Below are 19,135 nucleotides of genomic sequence, written 5' to 3' on the forward strand. Positions count from 1 at the left end.
GGCCGAGGCAGGCGGATCACGAGGTCAGGAGATCGAGACCATCATGGCTAACATGGCAATACTCCGTCTCTACTAAAAAAACAAAAAATTAGCCAGGCGTGGTGGTGGGTGCCTATAGTCCCAGCTACTCGGGAGGCTGAGGCAGGAGAATGGCGTGAACCCAGGAGGCAGAGCTTGCAGTGAGCCGAGATCGTGCCACTGCACTCTAGCCCAGGCGACAAGTGAGACTCCGTCTCAAAAAAAAAAAAAAAAAAAAAAAAAAAAAAAAAAATATTGAATAATTCTGCAATTAACTTTCTTATTTGCCCTGAATACAGTCATCACTATTGTATCCAACTAATTCAGCCCACAGCTTAGAATAATACAGCTCTGGCCAGGTGTTGTGGCTCATGCCTTCAATTCCACCACTTTGAGAGGCTGAGGCAAGGACATTGCTTGAGCCAGTTTGAGATTAGCTTGAGCAACACAATGACACCCTGTGTCTATCAAAAATAAAAAAGAAATTAGCTAGGCCTGGTGGCATGTACCTGTGGTCCCAGTTACATGGGAAGCTGATATGGAAGGATCACTTGAGCACAGGAACTTGAGGCTACAGTGAGCCAGTGAGTTGTGATGGTACTAATGCACAGACCATAAATATAAATGTGTAACATAATGAAGATAATTTGACAGTATTTTTTACCTCATACTCAGAAATTAACATCCGAGTTAGAAAACTGCTAACCAGTTTTAAACCACCTGATGTGGATGAGTTTATACAAAGGAAATTGTATAGCTTATGTATCAGTTTTTATTTTTTCTCCTAACACATAATCTAGTATAGGTACACATTTATCTCAATGTCCAGAACCAAACAATGGATAGTTGCCACCAAAATACACTGGCGCCGTCAACATGATATGGTTCTTTTGTCACGTTAAACCTAAAAGAAGCTCCAGGATAATATCAAATTAAAGCCATGATGATCTCCACATATTAAGTATTGCAGTCTAGTTCCAGAAAATAAACATGGACAATTAATATACAAATAACTACTTAGTACTTACATAGAAATCACTTTTACTAATATACTGCATATATTATAAGTTATATCACAGAAAGAGATAACATAATTAGATAAAACAGCATAGGTAAGAATTCTAATTTTTTGTCCCCATAAGGTATCCAGATCACACACTTTAATAAATGCCACACCCTCTCTAATGACTACTGCATACTGCAAAAGAATCTATCTGCTAATTATCAACCTTTTTTTTTCTCTAATGAAGGTTTTCAGGTATTAATGTTGAGTCTGGAGAAAAGAACAGTGGCTCCCATGAACAAGGGTTGACAAATGTAACACACTTGGTTCTATGTGAATTTCAGGTAAATGATTGTTATTTGTATATACTCCAATAACTGCTTACACATATTATACACAAATATACAAACACTGCATAGCTGTACTAAAACTATACTAAAACATTACAATATTACAACATTTTAACTAAAACATTAAAACTATACTAAAACCATACAAACATTGCATAGCTATACTAAAAGAACTATTTGTTGTTCATCCTAAATTTAAATGTAATGTATGTTTTCATATTTTATGTCATGTATCTGCCACAACTACCATAGAACTATTGTATAATTTGGAACAACATGTTACAAACATGGGAAAACAGAATAAAAGAAAAAATACCAAAGGTCTTATAAAGGCCGAGTGCTGTGGCTTATGCCTGTAAGTATTTTAGGAGGCAACAGTGGGAGGACTGCTTGAGCCCAAGAGTTTTAGACCTGCCTGGGCAACATAGTGAGACCCCATCGTCACAAAAAAATTTCAAAAATTAGCCAGGCATTGTAGCATAAGCCTGTAGCTCTGGCTACTCGTGAGGCTGAGGCAGCAAGTTCACTTGAGCCTAGAAGGTCAAGGCTTCCGAGAGCCATGATCAAACCACTGCACTCATTCCTGGATGACAGAGTGTGAATTTGTCTCAAAAAAATAAAAATAATGTTAAGGTTATATATGTTGGTCAGAGTGTAAAAGAAAATTGAGTCCTAAATTATATATTAAATTATAAACCAGAAGGTACACCTGAATTCTCAACATAACACCTGGCAAACGGGCCATGGCTGGGCCTAAGAAAGTCGCTGAGCACTCCTAAGAGGCAGACAGTGCAGGTCAATTTTATCCTCATTGTGCTTGCTTTACCTTCTAAATAGTGTAAACCCCTAAGCATATATATATATGTGTGTGTGTACACACATACACATACACACATACATATATACATACATACACACATACACACTCATGAATAACAGTGAAAAGGTAACATCATTACATGGACCAATAAAAAAGATCACAAATTCTGCAGGCTTAGATCAGATGTTTGAAGCAAAGAGAGTGTAATGGAAGTTACTAGTCATTTACAAAGACTCAAGTGCTAATGCATGAGAACATTCTAATTTAGAGAAAAAGTTTGATAAAATCTATTTCATTGTTTTTATAATATCAAATTTGTAGAGATATTTTTAAATAAATGACATGATTTGTCCACAGATTTTTACTGCCTGGTTTAAAGTTATGTACAACCTACATAATAAAATAGCATACTGGGCTTGTTCTATTATAATTTCTTAGTCACTACTATTTTCACCATATTCTATGAATAGCATTGTAAGACTTTTGACTGATTATATACAACATAAAAGTAATTATGAAAATTTCAGGTGGCATGTGAAGCAGGATTGATTGGTTCAGCTGCAACAGCTGACAACCTGAGAAATAAAGCTCACAATTTCAGAAAAAAATGTACATTTTCTATCTCAAGAGTTTAATAAAAACCTTGTAAAATGCAGAAATGACAATAAAACGATAAGATAATAGCTGAATACAATATCTTATTTTTTGGAAATCTAACGTAGTGAAGTGTGCACCTGGAAAGGCAACGTTTGCTAAGATAAATTAAATTACTGATGATCTCAAAACATTTAATTCTCAGCTCCCTGAGAGGGAAAACCAAACAAACAAAAAAGAAGTGGAAGTGCCTCCTGCAGAGACAGGAAACAAAAAAACACTAGAGGGGCTTGATCACAAGTTATATGCTACAAAATTTGGAAAGCTCTAAAAATTCCTAGCATATGTTTTTCTCATCTCAGAGTAAAGAATATATGAGAAGGCTGAGTGTGGTGGCCCACACTTGTAATTCCAACACTTTAGGAGGCTGAAGTGTGAGGATCACTTGAGGACAGTAATTCAAGATCAGTCTGGGCAACACAGTGAAACCCTATCTCTATTTAAAAAAAAAGTTTTTAAACTAGTCAGTGTAGTGGCATGTACCTGTTGTCCCCGTTACTAAGGAGGCTGAGAGCTCTGAAGTTTGAGGTTGGACTGAGCTCTAGTTGTGACACTGCGCTCTGGCCAAGATGACAAAGCTGTCTACACATATACATACACACACACATACACACACACGTGCATAACACTTCTCTTTTAAAGCTTACAATTTATTTTATCACCATGTCTCTGTGCATCACTGTAACATGTAGATTAGAAGCAGAGTAACTGTGTCCAATACAGAGTTTGTGAGAAAATAGAGATACATCTTTTGGACTTCAGGTGCCCTGCTAAGAATCAGTGGGGGGCCCTGCCCTCTGACTTTTTCTCCTAAATGCATGAAAGGCAGAGCTTTTTAACATGAATAATTTTAAGACATATAATATTCTCTAATATTCAGGAACAAAGAGGTTTCCTACTGATTATGTTTTTTGAGAATTTTATGCCCTGGTAGACCACAAATGAACAATCTTTGTCAACAGCATTTTGTTAATTTGTGTTTTCAAACTATTTTAATTCCATCCTATCATTCATTCATTCATTTTAATTTATTTATTTATTTAGAGATGGAGTCTCACCTGTTGCCCAGGCTGAATTTATTTACTTAGAGACGGGGTCTCACTCTGTTGCCCAGGCTGCAATGCAGTGACATGATCTCGGCTCACTGCAACCTCCACCTCTCAGATTTAAGTGATTTTCCTGCCTCAGCCTCCCAAGTAGCTGGGATTACAGGAGCCTACCACCATACTCAGCTAATTTTTTGTATTTTTAATAGAGACAGGGTTTTACTAAGTTGGCTAGGCTAGTCTCGAACTCCTGACCTCAGGTGATCCGCCCAGCTGGGCCTCCCAAAGTGCTGGGATTACAGGCATTAGCCACCTTGCCTGGCCCTGTCTTTCTCTTTAAAGAGGCATAGAGGCTGGAAAATACTATCCTTACTGAATGCAGAAAAAGCAAACATATAAATTTCAACATTTACAAGTCACATTTATGAATATATATCTTATTTAGAGAATTACAATTTTAAACTATCAAAGGAAATGGTAAGGATACAAAATGTAGAGTACTTTTTAAAATAATAATTATTTATTCTCTATATGTTGTAAATTATTTTCTCATTACAAAACAATCTCACCTAAACTAATATACAACCAATTTTGTAAGTTTAGCTTTTTTAATAAAACAATAAAACTAAATTAAGACAACATTTAAAAAATTCAATCCAAATTGGGGAAAAAAGCTATATAGTGGTAATATTTTATATCTCATTGGAATTAAGTTAATATAAATATAAAGCAGATTCTGATAAGGTATATAAGGGCTAGAGAAAACAAGGAAGCAACTTCAAAAACATGAACAATTATAAAAATTAAAAGATTACATGGAAAGTAATAAGAAAGCAGTAAACGAAGAATAAAGAAAAATACATGAGACATAAAAATAAAAAGCAAAATGACTGATGCAAATTCAACTATACTGATAATATTACAGGCTATGAATAGATTAAATAATCAAATCCATTATTTGGAGTTTATCAGAAGTATAGAAACTTCTATACTCCAATGTAAATAATGGGCAGAAAAAGTGGGAAGATCAACAGGAAAACATAACACTTGAACACTGTAAACAAATATGAACTGATAGAATTCTCAAATTTACAGAATTTTCCACTCAAAATTAGAAGTACACATAAATCATTCTCCAGGACAGACCATATGCTAGGCCATACAGCAGGCAAACGTCAATAAAATTAAAAGGATCAAAATAATCCAAAGTATTTTCCCTGACTTTAGTAAAAGGAAATTAAAAATAAATGAATGCAGAAAATGTGGGGAACTCATGAATATATGGAAATTAAAAATACTCCTAATTAATGTGTTAAAGAAAAAATGAAACTGAAAAATATTTTCAGATAAATGAAAATGAAGTTATGACATAACAAAACATGAGATGCAGCAAACTGTTCAGAGAAATTCATAGCAGTAAACACCTACATTAAAAACAAACAATTTTAAATTGATAACCTCATGTTTGGCAAAAATAGCTAAGGGCTAATTAACTACTCATCACACCTTAGGGAATTTGTTAGAGTAACAAGTAATAACTTATGGAATCAACATTCTCCAAACTATTTGGAGTTCAATACCACTAAGGGTAAAAAATTTGCTAAAGACAGCATGAACTAGATATACCCAATAGTATATCATTACCATTTACTACCTGGAATCTTGGGCAAGGTGGAATAAGTTAACATTTTTGTCAGGATAAGACATTATTCAATAAGCAACAGTGTTAACAAATTAAAAGACATTTCATTTTATTCTTAAAAACAAATTAAGTTTACAGACTGAATAAAGCATTTCAAAATCCGCTGTTTCCTCAATCATCAAAATTACAGACTGCAAACATTCAAAAAGCATTCTTATTCCGATACCATGACCTATGTTAAAAAAAAATGTGTTCTCTCTTTTCTTAAACTGAGCCTAAGCATTTAGAGGATTGAATTAATAATCTATGTTCTACCAGAGAGAAGTTATTTGCACCATTCTCTGATATTTGTGATGATTTCTTTATTGTTATCACAGTAATATTCAGGACTTCTAACTTGCTGCTATGAAGATACATTAGAATATTTATGGACTAGCAAGACTTTTTAATGGGTAGTTGGTAAAACTATTCATATCTAAAACTCAGTGTTTCTGTCTCACACTTTAATGCAGAACAATAATATTCTGAACACCTAACTCATATATGACTTATATTCACTGTTGTAAGTCAAACAGAGCAACTCCATTTAGATTTCATCATACATCCTATATGCCAATGCTCTTAGTCTTCCATGGGAGACTTGTGAATGATGTCATGAGACATGTGAATGATGATATGTGAATGAGACATGTGAATGATGCCTACCTAACATAGAAGGGACTCTCATGTCAGAGACAGCAATAATCAACCACAGTGGGATAAAAAAGGTTAATTTGAATTTAATTACATCAATAATATTTTCTCAATCATGAATACTGTGATTACAAAAATAAGTGAACACAATATAATTATGCCTCTCCATCAATGTCGTCACTCTTTTTATACATACAATTTAATTATCTAATTGAGTTTGAATTATTTGTTATAATAAACACAGATTCAGAGTAATTTACAGAAGTGCTAGCACCTTAGTTCTTCCTAAAGTGATACTTCTGATTTTTATTTAGACTTCATTTTGATGTTTCAAAAATCATTACACATATGGGATTTCTATCCAGTATTGATTTTCTAATGTTGAGTAAGGTATGAGCACCAGTTCAGGGTTTTAGCACATTCTTTACACTTGCAGGGTTTCTACCTGGTATGAATTATTTGATGTTGAGTAAGGGTTGAGCGTCTGTTAAAAGCTTTGCCACATTCTTTACATTTGAAAGGTTTCTCTCCGGTATGAATTCTCTGATGTTGAGTAAGGTGTGAGCTCCTGGTAAAAGCTTTGCCACATTCTTTACATTTGAAGAATTTCTCTCCAGTATGGATTCTCTGATGTTGAGTAAGGTGTGAGCCCCAGGTAAAAGCTTTGCCACATTCTTTACATTTGAAAAACTTCTCTCCAGCATGGATTCTCTGATGTCGAGTAAGGTGTGAGCCCCTGTTAAAGGCTTTGCCACATTCTTTACATTTGAAGTGTTTCTCTCCAGTATGGATTCTCTGATGTTGAGTAAGGTGTGAAGCTCTGTTAAAAGCTTTGCCACATTCCTTACACTTGAAAGGTTTCTCTCCAGTATGCATTCTCTGATGCTGAGTAACGTATGAGCTTCTATTAAAGGCTTTGCCACATTCCTTACATTTGAAAGGTTTCTCTCCGGTATGGATTCTCTGGTGTTGAGTAAGGTATGACCCCCTGTTAAAGGCTTTGCCACATTCTTTACATCTGAAAGCTCTCTCTCCAGTATGGATTCTCTGATGTTGAGTAAGGTATGAGCCTCTGTTAAAAGCTTTGCCACATTCCTTACACTTGAAAGGTTTCTCTCCAGTATGGATTCTCTGATGTTGAGCAAGGTGTGAGCTCTTGTTAAAGGCTTTGTCACATTTTTTACATTTGTAAGGTTTCTCTCCAGTATAAATTTTCTGATGTCCAAGATGTAAGCCCCTGGTAAAAGCTTTGCCACATTCTTTACATTTCACTGATTTCTCTCCAGTGTTAATTATCTTATGTCTCTTTAGATGTGATTGACTAAAGACTATTATACATTTTTTATTACATCTTTGTGAGCTCCCTCCAATATAAATTCTTTGATGTTGAGTAAGTTTTGAGAATGGGTCAGAAGTTTCACCACATTCGTTAGAGTTGTAAGGCTTTTCTTGAATATGGATATTTTCAGGGAAAATAAGCTTTGAGGATTGGTAAAATACTTTCTTACATTCATTACAATTGTAATAGTTTTCTAGAAAATGAGTACTATGATGTTTACTAATATTTGAGTCATGGTTAAAGTTTATCTGATTTTTATTACAAAAGACAGATTTCAAAAATTGATGTTGATATTTACTCATAGGAATACATGGTTCTGTAGGAGCAGCTGACAGAAACTGAGGCTTCTTCTGAAATATTCTATGTTCTTTGTCTCCTTTCACAGTCAAATGTTTGTTATGACTAGTTGTCAAATATTGGCTACATAGATTATAACATTCTTTTTGTCCTTCATCTTCACCTATACTTTCCCAGTTTTTCCATAAGCATATATTTTCAAGGCCACAGCTCCCATATCTTCCCAGTGTTGCTTTTTTGAATGAATCTTCTACGCCTTGCTCTGGTAAAATGCCTTGCTTGTAATAAGAATACACAGCTGAAAGAAGTAAAAATAACTAATTATTCTACATACTGATTTCAGTTGAATATACTTTACAAATCTAATATGAAATTTTACCAAGATGAGAACATCAGCACAATGCCATAGTAGAAAACCAAGAAAGGACAGAGCAAGATGGCTAAAGAGAAGGCTCCAGTGATCATCTCCCCTGCAAGGTCACCAATTTAGCAACAATCTATTAAAAAAGAAAAAGAAAAAAAAAACCTTCATAAGAATAAAGGTGAGCACTCACAGTACCCGGTTTTAACCTTGTACTACTCACTAAAAGAGGGTAGGAAAGACCGTCTTGAATCACTAATGCCACCCCTCACTCATGCCCTGGCAGCTATCACATACTATGTAGATAGAAGCTGTACACTTGGGAGACAGAGAGCACTGGGATTGTGAGCACTGAACTCAGTGCTGCCCTATCACAGCAGAAAGCAAAACTGGAATGCACTCAGCTGATGCCTGCCCACAGAGGAAGTATTTCAACTGGCCCTGGGCAGAGAGGAATCACTCTTCCCAGTGATTGGAACTTGAGTTCTGGCAAGCCTCATCGACATAGTCTAAAGTGCTCTGGGGCCCTAAACAAACTTGAAAGGCAGTCTAGGTCACAAGGACTGCAACTCCCAGGTGAGTCCTAGTGCTGAACTGGGCTTAGAGCCAGTGGACTTGGGGTCCACATTACCTACTGAGACACAAGCTGGGGCGGCTAAGAGAGTGCTTACACCACCCCTCCTCCAAACTAAGGCTGCACAGCTCACAGATTCAAGAGACCACGTCCATCTACTTAAGAAGACAGAAAAGAGTAACCAGGACTTTGTCTTGCATTTTGGATACCAGCAAGGCCACCAGTCAGAGTTGTGAAACCTCTTTTCAGCCACTAGCTCCTAGTTAAAATTTCTAGGTACACGCTGGGCCAGAAAGAAATCTGCTGCCTTGAATGAAAAATTTCGGCACTGACAAGACTCATCAACTGCTAAGTAAAGAGCCCTCGGCCTGGAATAACCTGCAGTGATAACCAGGTAGTTTGCTGTGAGCTTTCACTGGGACTCTGAGGCTTGCTAGAATCAGGTGAGACTTAGCACATTCACAACTGTGGTGGCTACAGGGAGTCACTGAAAAAGGTAGAGGAAAAACTACAGAGGATTTCATCTTGCAACTTAGGTCCCAGCATGACCAAAGGGAGGAAGAGCACCATGTGGGCTCTTGGGGTCCCTTATTCCAGGCCTTGGCACTTGGATGGCACTTCTGGACCTGCACTGAGACAGAAGGGACACCACTGACAAAAAGGGTGAGTACCAGGCCAAGCATCATTCACTACAAGTGAACTAAAGAGCCTTGAATCTTAAGGGAACATTGGTGGTAGCCTGGCGGTATTCCCCGTGGGCCTGTGGTGATGGTAGCAATGGGATAAAGCTCCTCTGCCTGTGGAATAAGGAGGGAAAAATGGGAAGAACTGAATCTTACGGTTTAATTGCTAGCTCTACCACAGTACAACAGAAAACGAAGTAGACTCCTAAGGTTATTGACTGGCCCCTGGCTCCTGGATGGCACCGATGGGCTTGCCCAGAGCCTGAGGGAACTCACTACTCTGAAGGAAAGGATACAAGACTGGCTGGCTTACCACCTACAGATTATAAAGCCCCAGGACCTTGTGCAATTACTGGTGGTACCAGGTAGTTGTTACAGCTCACCTTGGGTGTGATCAACTGCTGTGCTGGTTTCAGGTCTGACCCACTGCAGTCCTACTGATAGTGACAGAAGACAAACTCCTAGGCAGACAGGGATGGGTCCCTCGTGAAACTTGACCTTCAAGGAAAGGACAGTCTAAAGCCTGATAACTGAGCTACCAGTCCCAGAAAGAATTCATGGACTGGAGTGAGAACTTCCATCCCTAACCCACTCTCTCTATTGGTTCTTTGAGAATGATTCCTTTTAATCAATTGAATGGTGCCTTTTCCAAGCCCACCCATGAACCAGTCAGCATGCATTCCCCCATTCTAAATCCATAAAAATCCTGGACTCAGCCTCACAGATGGCTACCCGCTTTCAGGTCCCCTCTTGCTGTTGACAGCAAGACCAGAAAACAACAAAATGGCAGGAGTAAATCTTTATATAATCAATAACAACACTGAATGTAAATTGACTAAACTCTCCAATCAAAAGACATAGAGTGGCTAAATGGATTAAAAAAAAAAAGACTCAGTGATTTGTTGCCTACAAGAAACACACTTCACCTATAAACACATAGATTGAAAAGATAAAAAAAATTCCATGTGAATGAAAACAAACAAAAAAAGCAGTAGTAGCTATACTTATATCAGACAAAATAGATTTCAAGACAAAACTATAAGAAGAGACAAAAACGGTTATCTATATAATAATAATGAGGGCCAGGCACAGTGGCTCACGCTTGTAATTTCAGCACTTTGGGAGGCCGAGGTGGGCGGATCACCTGAGGTTGGGAGTTTGAGACCAGCCTGATTAACACGGAGAAACCCCGTCTCTACTAAAAATACAAAACAACAACAACAACAAAAAAATTATCCGGGCGTGGTGGCACATGCCTGTAATCCCAGCTACTCAGGAGGCTGAGACAGGAGAATCACTTGAATCTTGGAGGCAGAGGCAGAGGTTGTAGTGAGCCGAGATCGCACCATTGTACTCCAGCCTGGGCAACAAGAGCAAAACTCAGCGAAACTCCGTCTCAAAAAAAAATAATAATAATGAGGTTAATTCATCAAGAGGATATAAGAATGTTATGTACATATGCACCTAACACTGGAGTACTCAGATATATTAAGCCAGTATTATTAGAGCTAAAGAGAGAGACAGGCCCCAATATAATAATACCCAGAGACTGCAACACCCCACTTTCAGCATTGAATAAATCTTCCAGACAGAAAACCAATGAAGACACATCAGGCCTAATCTGCGCTATAAACCAAATGGACATAATGGATATTTACAGAACATTTTATTGAATGGCTTCAGAATACACATTTTTCTCTGCAGTGCATGAATCATTCTCATTGACAGACCATATGTTAGGTCACAAAACAAGTCTTAAAACATTTTAAAAATTAAAATAATATCAACCATCTTTTCTGACTACAATGAAAAAACCTAGAAATTAATAACAAGAAAAAGTTTTGAAACTACACAAACACATAGAATTTAAACAATATGCTCCTGAAAGGCCAGTGGGTCAATGAGGAAATTAATAAATAAATCGAAATATTTCTGAAATATGTGATCATGGAAATAAATGAAAACTTAGGATATATAGTAAAAGCAGTACTAAAAGTTTATAACTAAAAGTGTCTACACAAAAAATTCAAATAAACAACTTCATGACAGATTTAATGCAATTTCCATGAAAATACCATCAGTATTCTTCACAGAACTATAAAAAACAATCCTAAAATTAATATGGATCAAAAAAGAGCCTACGTAGCCAAAGTACTACTAACCAAAACAAAATAAATAAAAAATCTGGAGGCATCACATTACCCTACTTCAAATTATACTACAAAGCTATAGCTACCAAAACAGCATGGTATTGGTATTAAAATAGACACATAGACCAATGAAGCATAATAGAGAATCCAGAAATTAAGTCAAATACAGGTAACTCATCTTAACTAATAATCAACAAGGCATACAAATAAACAAATTGAGGAAACAACACCCTATTCAATAAATGGTGCTAGGAAAACTGGCAAGCCACACACAGAAGAATAAAACTGGATCCCCATCTCTGACCTTATACAAAAATCCATTCAAGATGGATCAAAGATTTAAATCTAAGGCCTGAAAGCATACAGATTCTAAAAGGTAACATATAAAAAAACTCTTCTGGACACTGACTTAGGCAAAAAATTCATGACTAAGACCCCAGCAGCAAATGTAACAAAAACAAACATAAATAAATGGGACCTAATTAAACTAAAAAGCTTCCGCACAGCAAAAGAAATAACCAGCAGAGTACACAGACAACCCAGAGTAGCAGAAAATATTTGCAAACTACGCACAAAAAGCTAGTATCCAGAATCTATACAGAACTCAAATAAATCAGTAAAATAATAATAATGCCATCAAAAAGTAGGCAAAGAAAAGAATATATATTTTTCAAAAGAAGATATACAAACACCTAACAATAACCTAAAAATGCTCAACATCACTAATCAGAGAAATACAAATGAAAACCACAATTAGATACCAACTTACTCGTACAAAAATAGCCATAATTCAAAAGTCAAGAAAACAACAGATGTTGGCATGGTTGTGGTGAAATGGGAACACTTAACAAATAAAATGTCATTTGTAGCAACCTGGATGGAGCTGAAGGCTATTATTCTAAGTGAAATAACTCAGAAATGGAAAACTAGATATTACATGTTCTTATAAGTGAGAGCTAATCTATGAGGATGCAAAGGCATAAGAGTAATGTAATAGACTTTGGGGACTTGAGGGAGAAGGCTGGGAGGCGGGTGAGGGATAAAAGCTACATATTAAGTACAGTGTACACTGCTCGGGTGACAGGTGCACTAAAATCTCAGAAATTATACTAAAGAACTTATCCATGTCACAAAAAACCACCTGTATTTCCAAAACCATTGAAAAAACCTAATGATGTATCTTAAGAGAGCTAGAAAAACAAGAGCAAATGAAACCAAAATTAGAAGAAAAGAAATAATAAAGATCAAAGCAGAAATAAATGAATTTGAAATAAATAAAATACAAAAGGTCAATAAAATGCAAAGTTGTTTTCTAGGCTCATGCCTGTAATCCCAGCACTTCAGGAGGCTGAGGCAGGGAGATCATCTGAGGTCAGGAGTTTAATACCACCCTGTCCAACATGGCAAAACCCCGTCTCTACTAAAAAATACAAAAATTAGCTGGGCACAGTGGTGGGCACCTGTAATCCCACCTACTTGGGAGGCTGAGGCAGGTAGAATTGCTGGAAGTCAGGAGAAGGAGGTTGCAGTGAGCCAAGATCAAGCCACTGTACTCCAGCCTGGGTGACACAATGAGACTCCAACTCAAAAGAAAAAAAAAAAAAGAAAAGAAAAAAGAAAAAAAAAGACTCAAATAAATAATATCAAAGATGAAAAAGGAGACATTTCAACTCTACAACTTATATTGCAGGAATTCAAGATCATTAGTGGCTACTATGAGCAGATAGATGCCATAAATTGGAAAATCTAGAACAAATGGATAAATTTCTAGACACATAGAACCTAACAAGATTGAATTATTAAGAAATCCGAAACCTGAATAGACATGTTGAGATCCATAATAAAAAGCCTCCTATGAAAGCAAAGCCTGAAATCTGATGGCTTCACTGATTTCGACCAAAGATGTATAAAACTAATAGCAATCTGACTTAAACTATTCCAAAACAGAGGAGGAGGAAATACTTCCAACCTTGTTCTGTAAGGCAAGCATTACTCTCATACTAAAACCAGACAAACGCATATCAAAAAAATCTATGGGCTAATATCAGCAATAGATGCAAAATTTCTAATAAAAATACTGGCCAAGTAAAATTCAGCAACATATTAAAAAGATTATTATAGATGCAAAATTTCTAATAAAAATACTGGCAAGTAAAATTCAGCAACAGATTAAAAAGATTATTATACCTCATGATCAAGTAGGATTTATCTCAGGGATGCAAAGATACTTCAACATATGCAAATCAATTAATGTAATACATCATATCAACAAAAGAAAGAACAAAAACCAGGATCATTTTGATCCTGAAAATCATTTGATAAAATTTAATATCCCCTCATGACAGAAACCCTCAAAACTATAGAAGAAACATACCTCAACATATAAAAGCTATATATGACACTCACATTGTATGATACCAAATGGGGAAAAATGAAAAGCTTTTCCTAAGATTGAGAACATGACAAGGATGCACACTTTCACCACTGTTAATTCAACATATAGCAGCTAGAGCAATTAGACAAGAGAAAAAAATAAAGGGCAACCAAATTGGAAAGGAAGAAGTCAAATTATCTTTGCTTGCAGATGATGTGCTCTTATATTTGGAAAATCCTAATTCACTAAAACACTATTAGAACTCATAAATTTAGTCAAGATATAGGATTAAAAAGCTAGCAGTGTTTTTATATGCCAACAGTGAACAATGTGAAAAAGAAATGAAGAGAGTAATACCATTTACGATAGCCACAAATTAAAATAAAATACCTAGGAATTAACCAAAGAAATTAAAGATCTCTACAATGAACACTATAAAACACTGATGCAAGAAATTTAAAAAGACAAAAAAGAAAATATATTTTTTGTTCATAAGAAAAATCAGTATTTTTAGTATCTATACTACCCAATCCAATCTACAGACTTAATACAACCCTATCAAAACATCAATGATATTCTTCACAGAAATAGGAAAAACAATCCTATAAGGTGGACAGAACCAAAAAAGACTCAGAAGAGCCAAAGGTCTTGCAAGAAAAAATTTTGCCTTTATGTGGCTGGCTTATTTCTCTTAACATATGACCTCCAGTTCCATCCATGTTGTTGCAAATAACAGGATCTTATTATTTATAAGTGAAAAGTACTCCTTTGTGTGTATGCACATTGGCTTCATCCATTCATCTGTTTTTGATAGACACTTTGGTTACTTCTAAATCTTGGCTAATGTAAACAATGCTGTGTGAAAGGAAAATAAATCTTTGAACCCCCAAATCACTAAGCTAAAGGGAAAAGTCAAGCTGGGAACCACTTAGGACAAATCTGCCTCCCATTCTATTCAGTCATCCCTCGGCTCACTGAGATAAATGCATACCTGATTGCCTCCTTTGGAAAGGCTAGTCAGAAACTCAAAAGAATGCACACCTACCTATGTTTGTCTCACACCTACCTATGACCTGGAAACTCCCTCCCTGCTTAGAGTTGTCCCACCTTTCCAGACTGAACCAATGTACAACTTATACATACTGATGTCTCTTGTCTCCCTAAAATGTATAAAACCAAGCTGTGCCCTGACCTCTTGAGGCTGTGTCATAGGTGTGCATCCTTAACTTTGGCAAAATAAACTACCTAAATTGGATGAGACCTGTCTCAGATATTTTGTGTTCACAGCTACAATAAAAATGGAGGTGCAAATATCTCTCTGATGTCCTGATTTCCTTTCTTTCGTGTACATACCTAGGAGTGGGGTTGCTAGGTAGTACAGTAGCTCTATTTTTTTTTTTTTTTTTGAGGAACCTCTAAACTGTTCTCCACAGTAGCTGTAATAATTAACATCCCCACCAAGAGAGTACTAGAGTTCCCTCTTCTCCAGATACTCACCAGCATTTGTTATTGCCTGACTTTTGGAGAAGAGCCATTGTAACTGGGATGAGATAATATCTCACTGTCGTTTTGATTTGCATTTCTCTGATGATCACATGTTGAGCACCTTGTCACATGCACTGTTATTTGTATGCCCTCTTTTGAGAAATGTCTATTCACATTTTTTGCTCATTTTTAATCAGATTATTAAATTTTATCCTATAGAGTTGTTTGTGTGCCTTACATAATCTGGTTATCAATTTTTTTTTCTGATGGGCCATTTGCGAATATTTTCTTCCATTTGGCATGTTGTCTCTTCACTTTGTTGATTGTTTCACTCGCTGTTTAAAAGTTCTTTAACTTGATGTGATTCCATTTGTCCATTTTTGCTTTGGTTGCCTGTGCCTGCAGGGTATTATTCAAGACATCTTTACCCCATTTAATTTCCTGGTGAGTTTCTACAATGTTTTCTTAATAGTACTTTCATAGTTTTAGGTCTTAGTTAAGTCTCTAATCCATTTTGATTTAATTTTTTAATATAGCAAGAGATAGGGGTCTAGTTTCATTCTTCTGAATATGGATATTTAGTTTCTATGGCACAATTTATTCAATAAATTCCTTTCCTCGATATATATTCTTGAAACCTTTGTCAAAAATAGGTTTGCTATAGCTATATGGATTTATCTCTGCATTCTCTCTACTGTTTCACTGATCAATACCATGCTGTTTTAATTACTATAGCTCTGTAGTATCAATTACAGTCAAATACTATGATTCCTCCAGTTTCTTTTGCATGTTCTTACACATTTGCTGGAGCCAAAAATTAAATTAATTCAGCTCATGGAGGGAGAGAGCAGAATTGTTACCAGAGGCTGGAAAGTATAGTGGGGGGTTGGTGGGAAGTGGGGAAGGTTAATGAGCACAAAAATAATTAGAATAAGATTTAGTAGTTGCTAGTACAAGAGTAACTATAGTCAAAAGCAATTTAATTGTATATTTTTAAATAACTAAAGGAATGTAATTAGATTGTAAACAAAGGATTAAATACTTGAAGTAATGAATACACCATTTACCCTGATGTGATTTTTATGCATTTCATGGCTACTTCAAAATATCTCATGTAACCCATAGATACATACAGCTACTACTACGTACTCACAAAAATTAAAAAATAAAATTTAAAAATAAAAAATATATAAATTTAAGTTGCAAAGCTTAAAAAAAGACCACTGGTCTTCATTTCTTCATCGATATATGAACTTAACACCATGTTGATCACATTGCCTTTGTGAGAATTCCAAAACACAGTTAAGAATTTGTATTATTTCAGTTGCTGTAGCTTTATCCATGCCAAAAGCATGTAGAAGAGAAGGAAAATTTTATTACATGTGCCCAGCACAGCCTTATCTTCTCCCAATACAGCATGGTACAACCAGGAGAAACTCCCAACTCTATGTTTCTTCCTCAGGAGAGAAAGAAGTATGGAATATGTGTCCACATCTCTGGTTTCCGAGGGCCTATCCAAAGATGGGGCTTGGCTCCCCTGACAGAGTGCTGAAGGAAATGGTGGTATACTCTGGATGACAGCTATACATATTTTACATCAATATAAGAAGCAATCCTAAAAATTATATCAGAACTAAAGAGACCACAAGTGTTCAACAATTGTGAATAAGAGAAATACTGGAGGCATACACCCTGATTTTAAAAACCTATTATAAAGTTATAGTAATCAAAATAGTTTATAACTGGATTAAAAAAAGACAATACCAGTGAAACAGAACAGAGCACATCAATAATCCCTTGCATATATTATCAAATGAAGAGTAATCTGCACATCCATATTCACTGTAGCATTATTTACAGAAGTAAGTGGAAAGAACCAACTTAATAAATGAATAAAGACAATTGTAAATACACAAATAATTAAATATTATTCGGCTTTTTAAAAGCAGAAAATGTTCTTATATTCACAATAAATATATTTTTAAGACTTTATGTGCAAGAAGCCAGGCACAAAAAGACAAATACTATACAATTTTACTTATGTAAGATACCTAAAGTAGTTAAACTCCTAGAAACAGAAAACAGACTGAACTGTGTCAGGGGCTAAGTGGAGAAAATGGGTAGTTGTTGTTTCATGGACAACCTGTTAGGACACAAAGTAACTCTTATTCTTTTTAACTTTTAAGTTTGGGGTTATATTTACAGGTTTGTTATATAGGTAAACTTGTGTCATGGGGGTTTGTTGTACAGATTATTTTTTCACCAAGGTATTAAGCCTAGTACACATTAAAGATTGAATCATACAATGTATCCTTTCTTACCATATGGAATAAAACTAGAAATCAAAAGCAGAAGCAAAATTGCCAAATTGAAAAATCTGTGAAAATTAACACACTCTTTAAGATACTCTTCTTTAAGTGTCAGGAGATTTAATATTGTTAAATGACAATACAATCCCCAGTGATATTCAAATTCAATGTAGTCTCAATGAAAATCCAAAAGATACTTTTTGAAGAAATATTTTTTTAAATTATTACATTTACACAGAATTTCAAAGGACCACTGATGGCCCAAACATTCTTAGAAAAAAAGAACAAAATTAGAGGCACCACAGTTCCTGTTTTTAGAATAGATTACAAAGCTACATAAATAAAAACAGTGTAGTACGTGCAGGAAGACAGATGATGGAACAGAATGGAGAACTCAAAAACAAAGCACTGTGTATATGGTCAAATGATCTTCAACAAGGTTGCTATAACAACATATTAAGGAAAAGATAGTCTCTTCAAAAAATGGTGTTGGAAAACTCTATATCCACATGGGAAAAACTGAGGTTGGATCCTTCCCCTAAACCATACACAAAAACTGTCTTGAATGAGTTAAATATTTAAATGTAAGAATTATAACTCTAAAATTTTTGGAGGAAAATATAGGGAGTGGCTGGGTGTGGTGGCTCACGCCTGTAATCCTAGCATTTTGGGAGCTCAAGGCAGGCAGATTACTTGAGGTCAGGAGTTCAAAACCAGCCTGACCAACAGGGTGAAACCCTGTCTCTACTAAAAATATTTTTAAAAATTAGCCAGGTATGGTGGTACATGCCTGTAATCCCAGCTACTCAGGAGGCTGAGGCAGGAGAATCGCTTGAACCCAGGAGGGGAAGGTTGCAGTGAGCCGAGATCATGCCATTGCACTCCAGCATGGGCAACAAGAGCAAAACTCCATCTCAAAATAATAATAATATAGGGAGAAAGATTATGACATTGATCTCGGCAATGTTTTCTTGCATATAACATCAAATACATGAGCAACAAATTTAAAAACACAGAAAAATGGGACTACATTAAATTTATCTCTGCATGTTAAACATTTAGTGAAGTAAGCAGAAGAAAAAATAAAAAATTGTATGTTTGACTGAAGTTAACACCCAGAATATATAAACTTTGAAAAATCAACAAGAGTAAGTAACATGATTAACAAATGGACAAGAGATGAAAATGCTTCTCCAAAGATGAAATAATACACATAGCAATTACTGAAAACATTTCTAGTCTTTAGAAAAATGTAAAGCAAAACCACAATGAGATATTATTGTGCATTAATTAGGATGGCCAATATCAAGCAAACAAAAAATAACAAATGTTGTCAA

At 35.6% G+C, this 19,135-nt stretch overlaps 1 protein-coding gene across 1 annotated transcript in view; it reads right to left on the minus strand.

Moving 5' to 3' along the window:
* Positions 1–5,617: 5,617 nt before the first annotated feature.
* Positions 5,618–19,135, minus strand: part of ZNF519 (zinc finger protein 519) — a 28,403-nt gene continuing 14,885 nt past the window's right edge. Inside the window, exon 3 of the mRNA XM_055239733.2 lies at positions 5,618–8,160. Within this exon, the coding sequence (XP_055095708.1) occupies positions 6,668–8,160 (1,493 nt within the window). The 3' untranslated portion in view covers positions 5,618–6,667. The remainder of the gene's footprint in view (positions 8,161–19,135) is intronic.

The sequence above is a fragment of the Symphalangus syndactylus genome, chromosome 1 (assembly GCF_028878055.3).
Source record: "Symphalangus syndactylus isolate Jambi chromosome 1, NHGRI_mSymSyn1-v2.1_pri, whole genome shotgun sequence".
NCBI lineage: Eukaryota > Metazoa > Chordata > Mammalia > Primates > Hylobatidae > Symphalangus > Symphalangus syndactylus.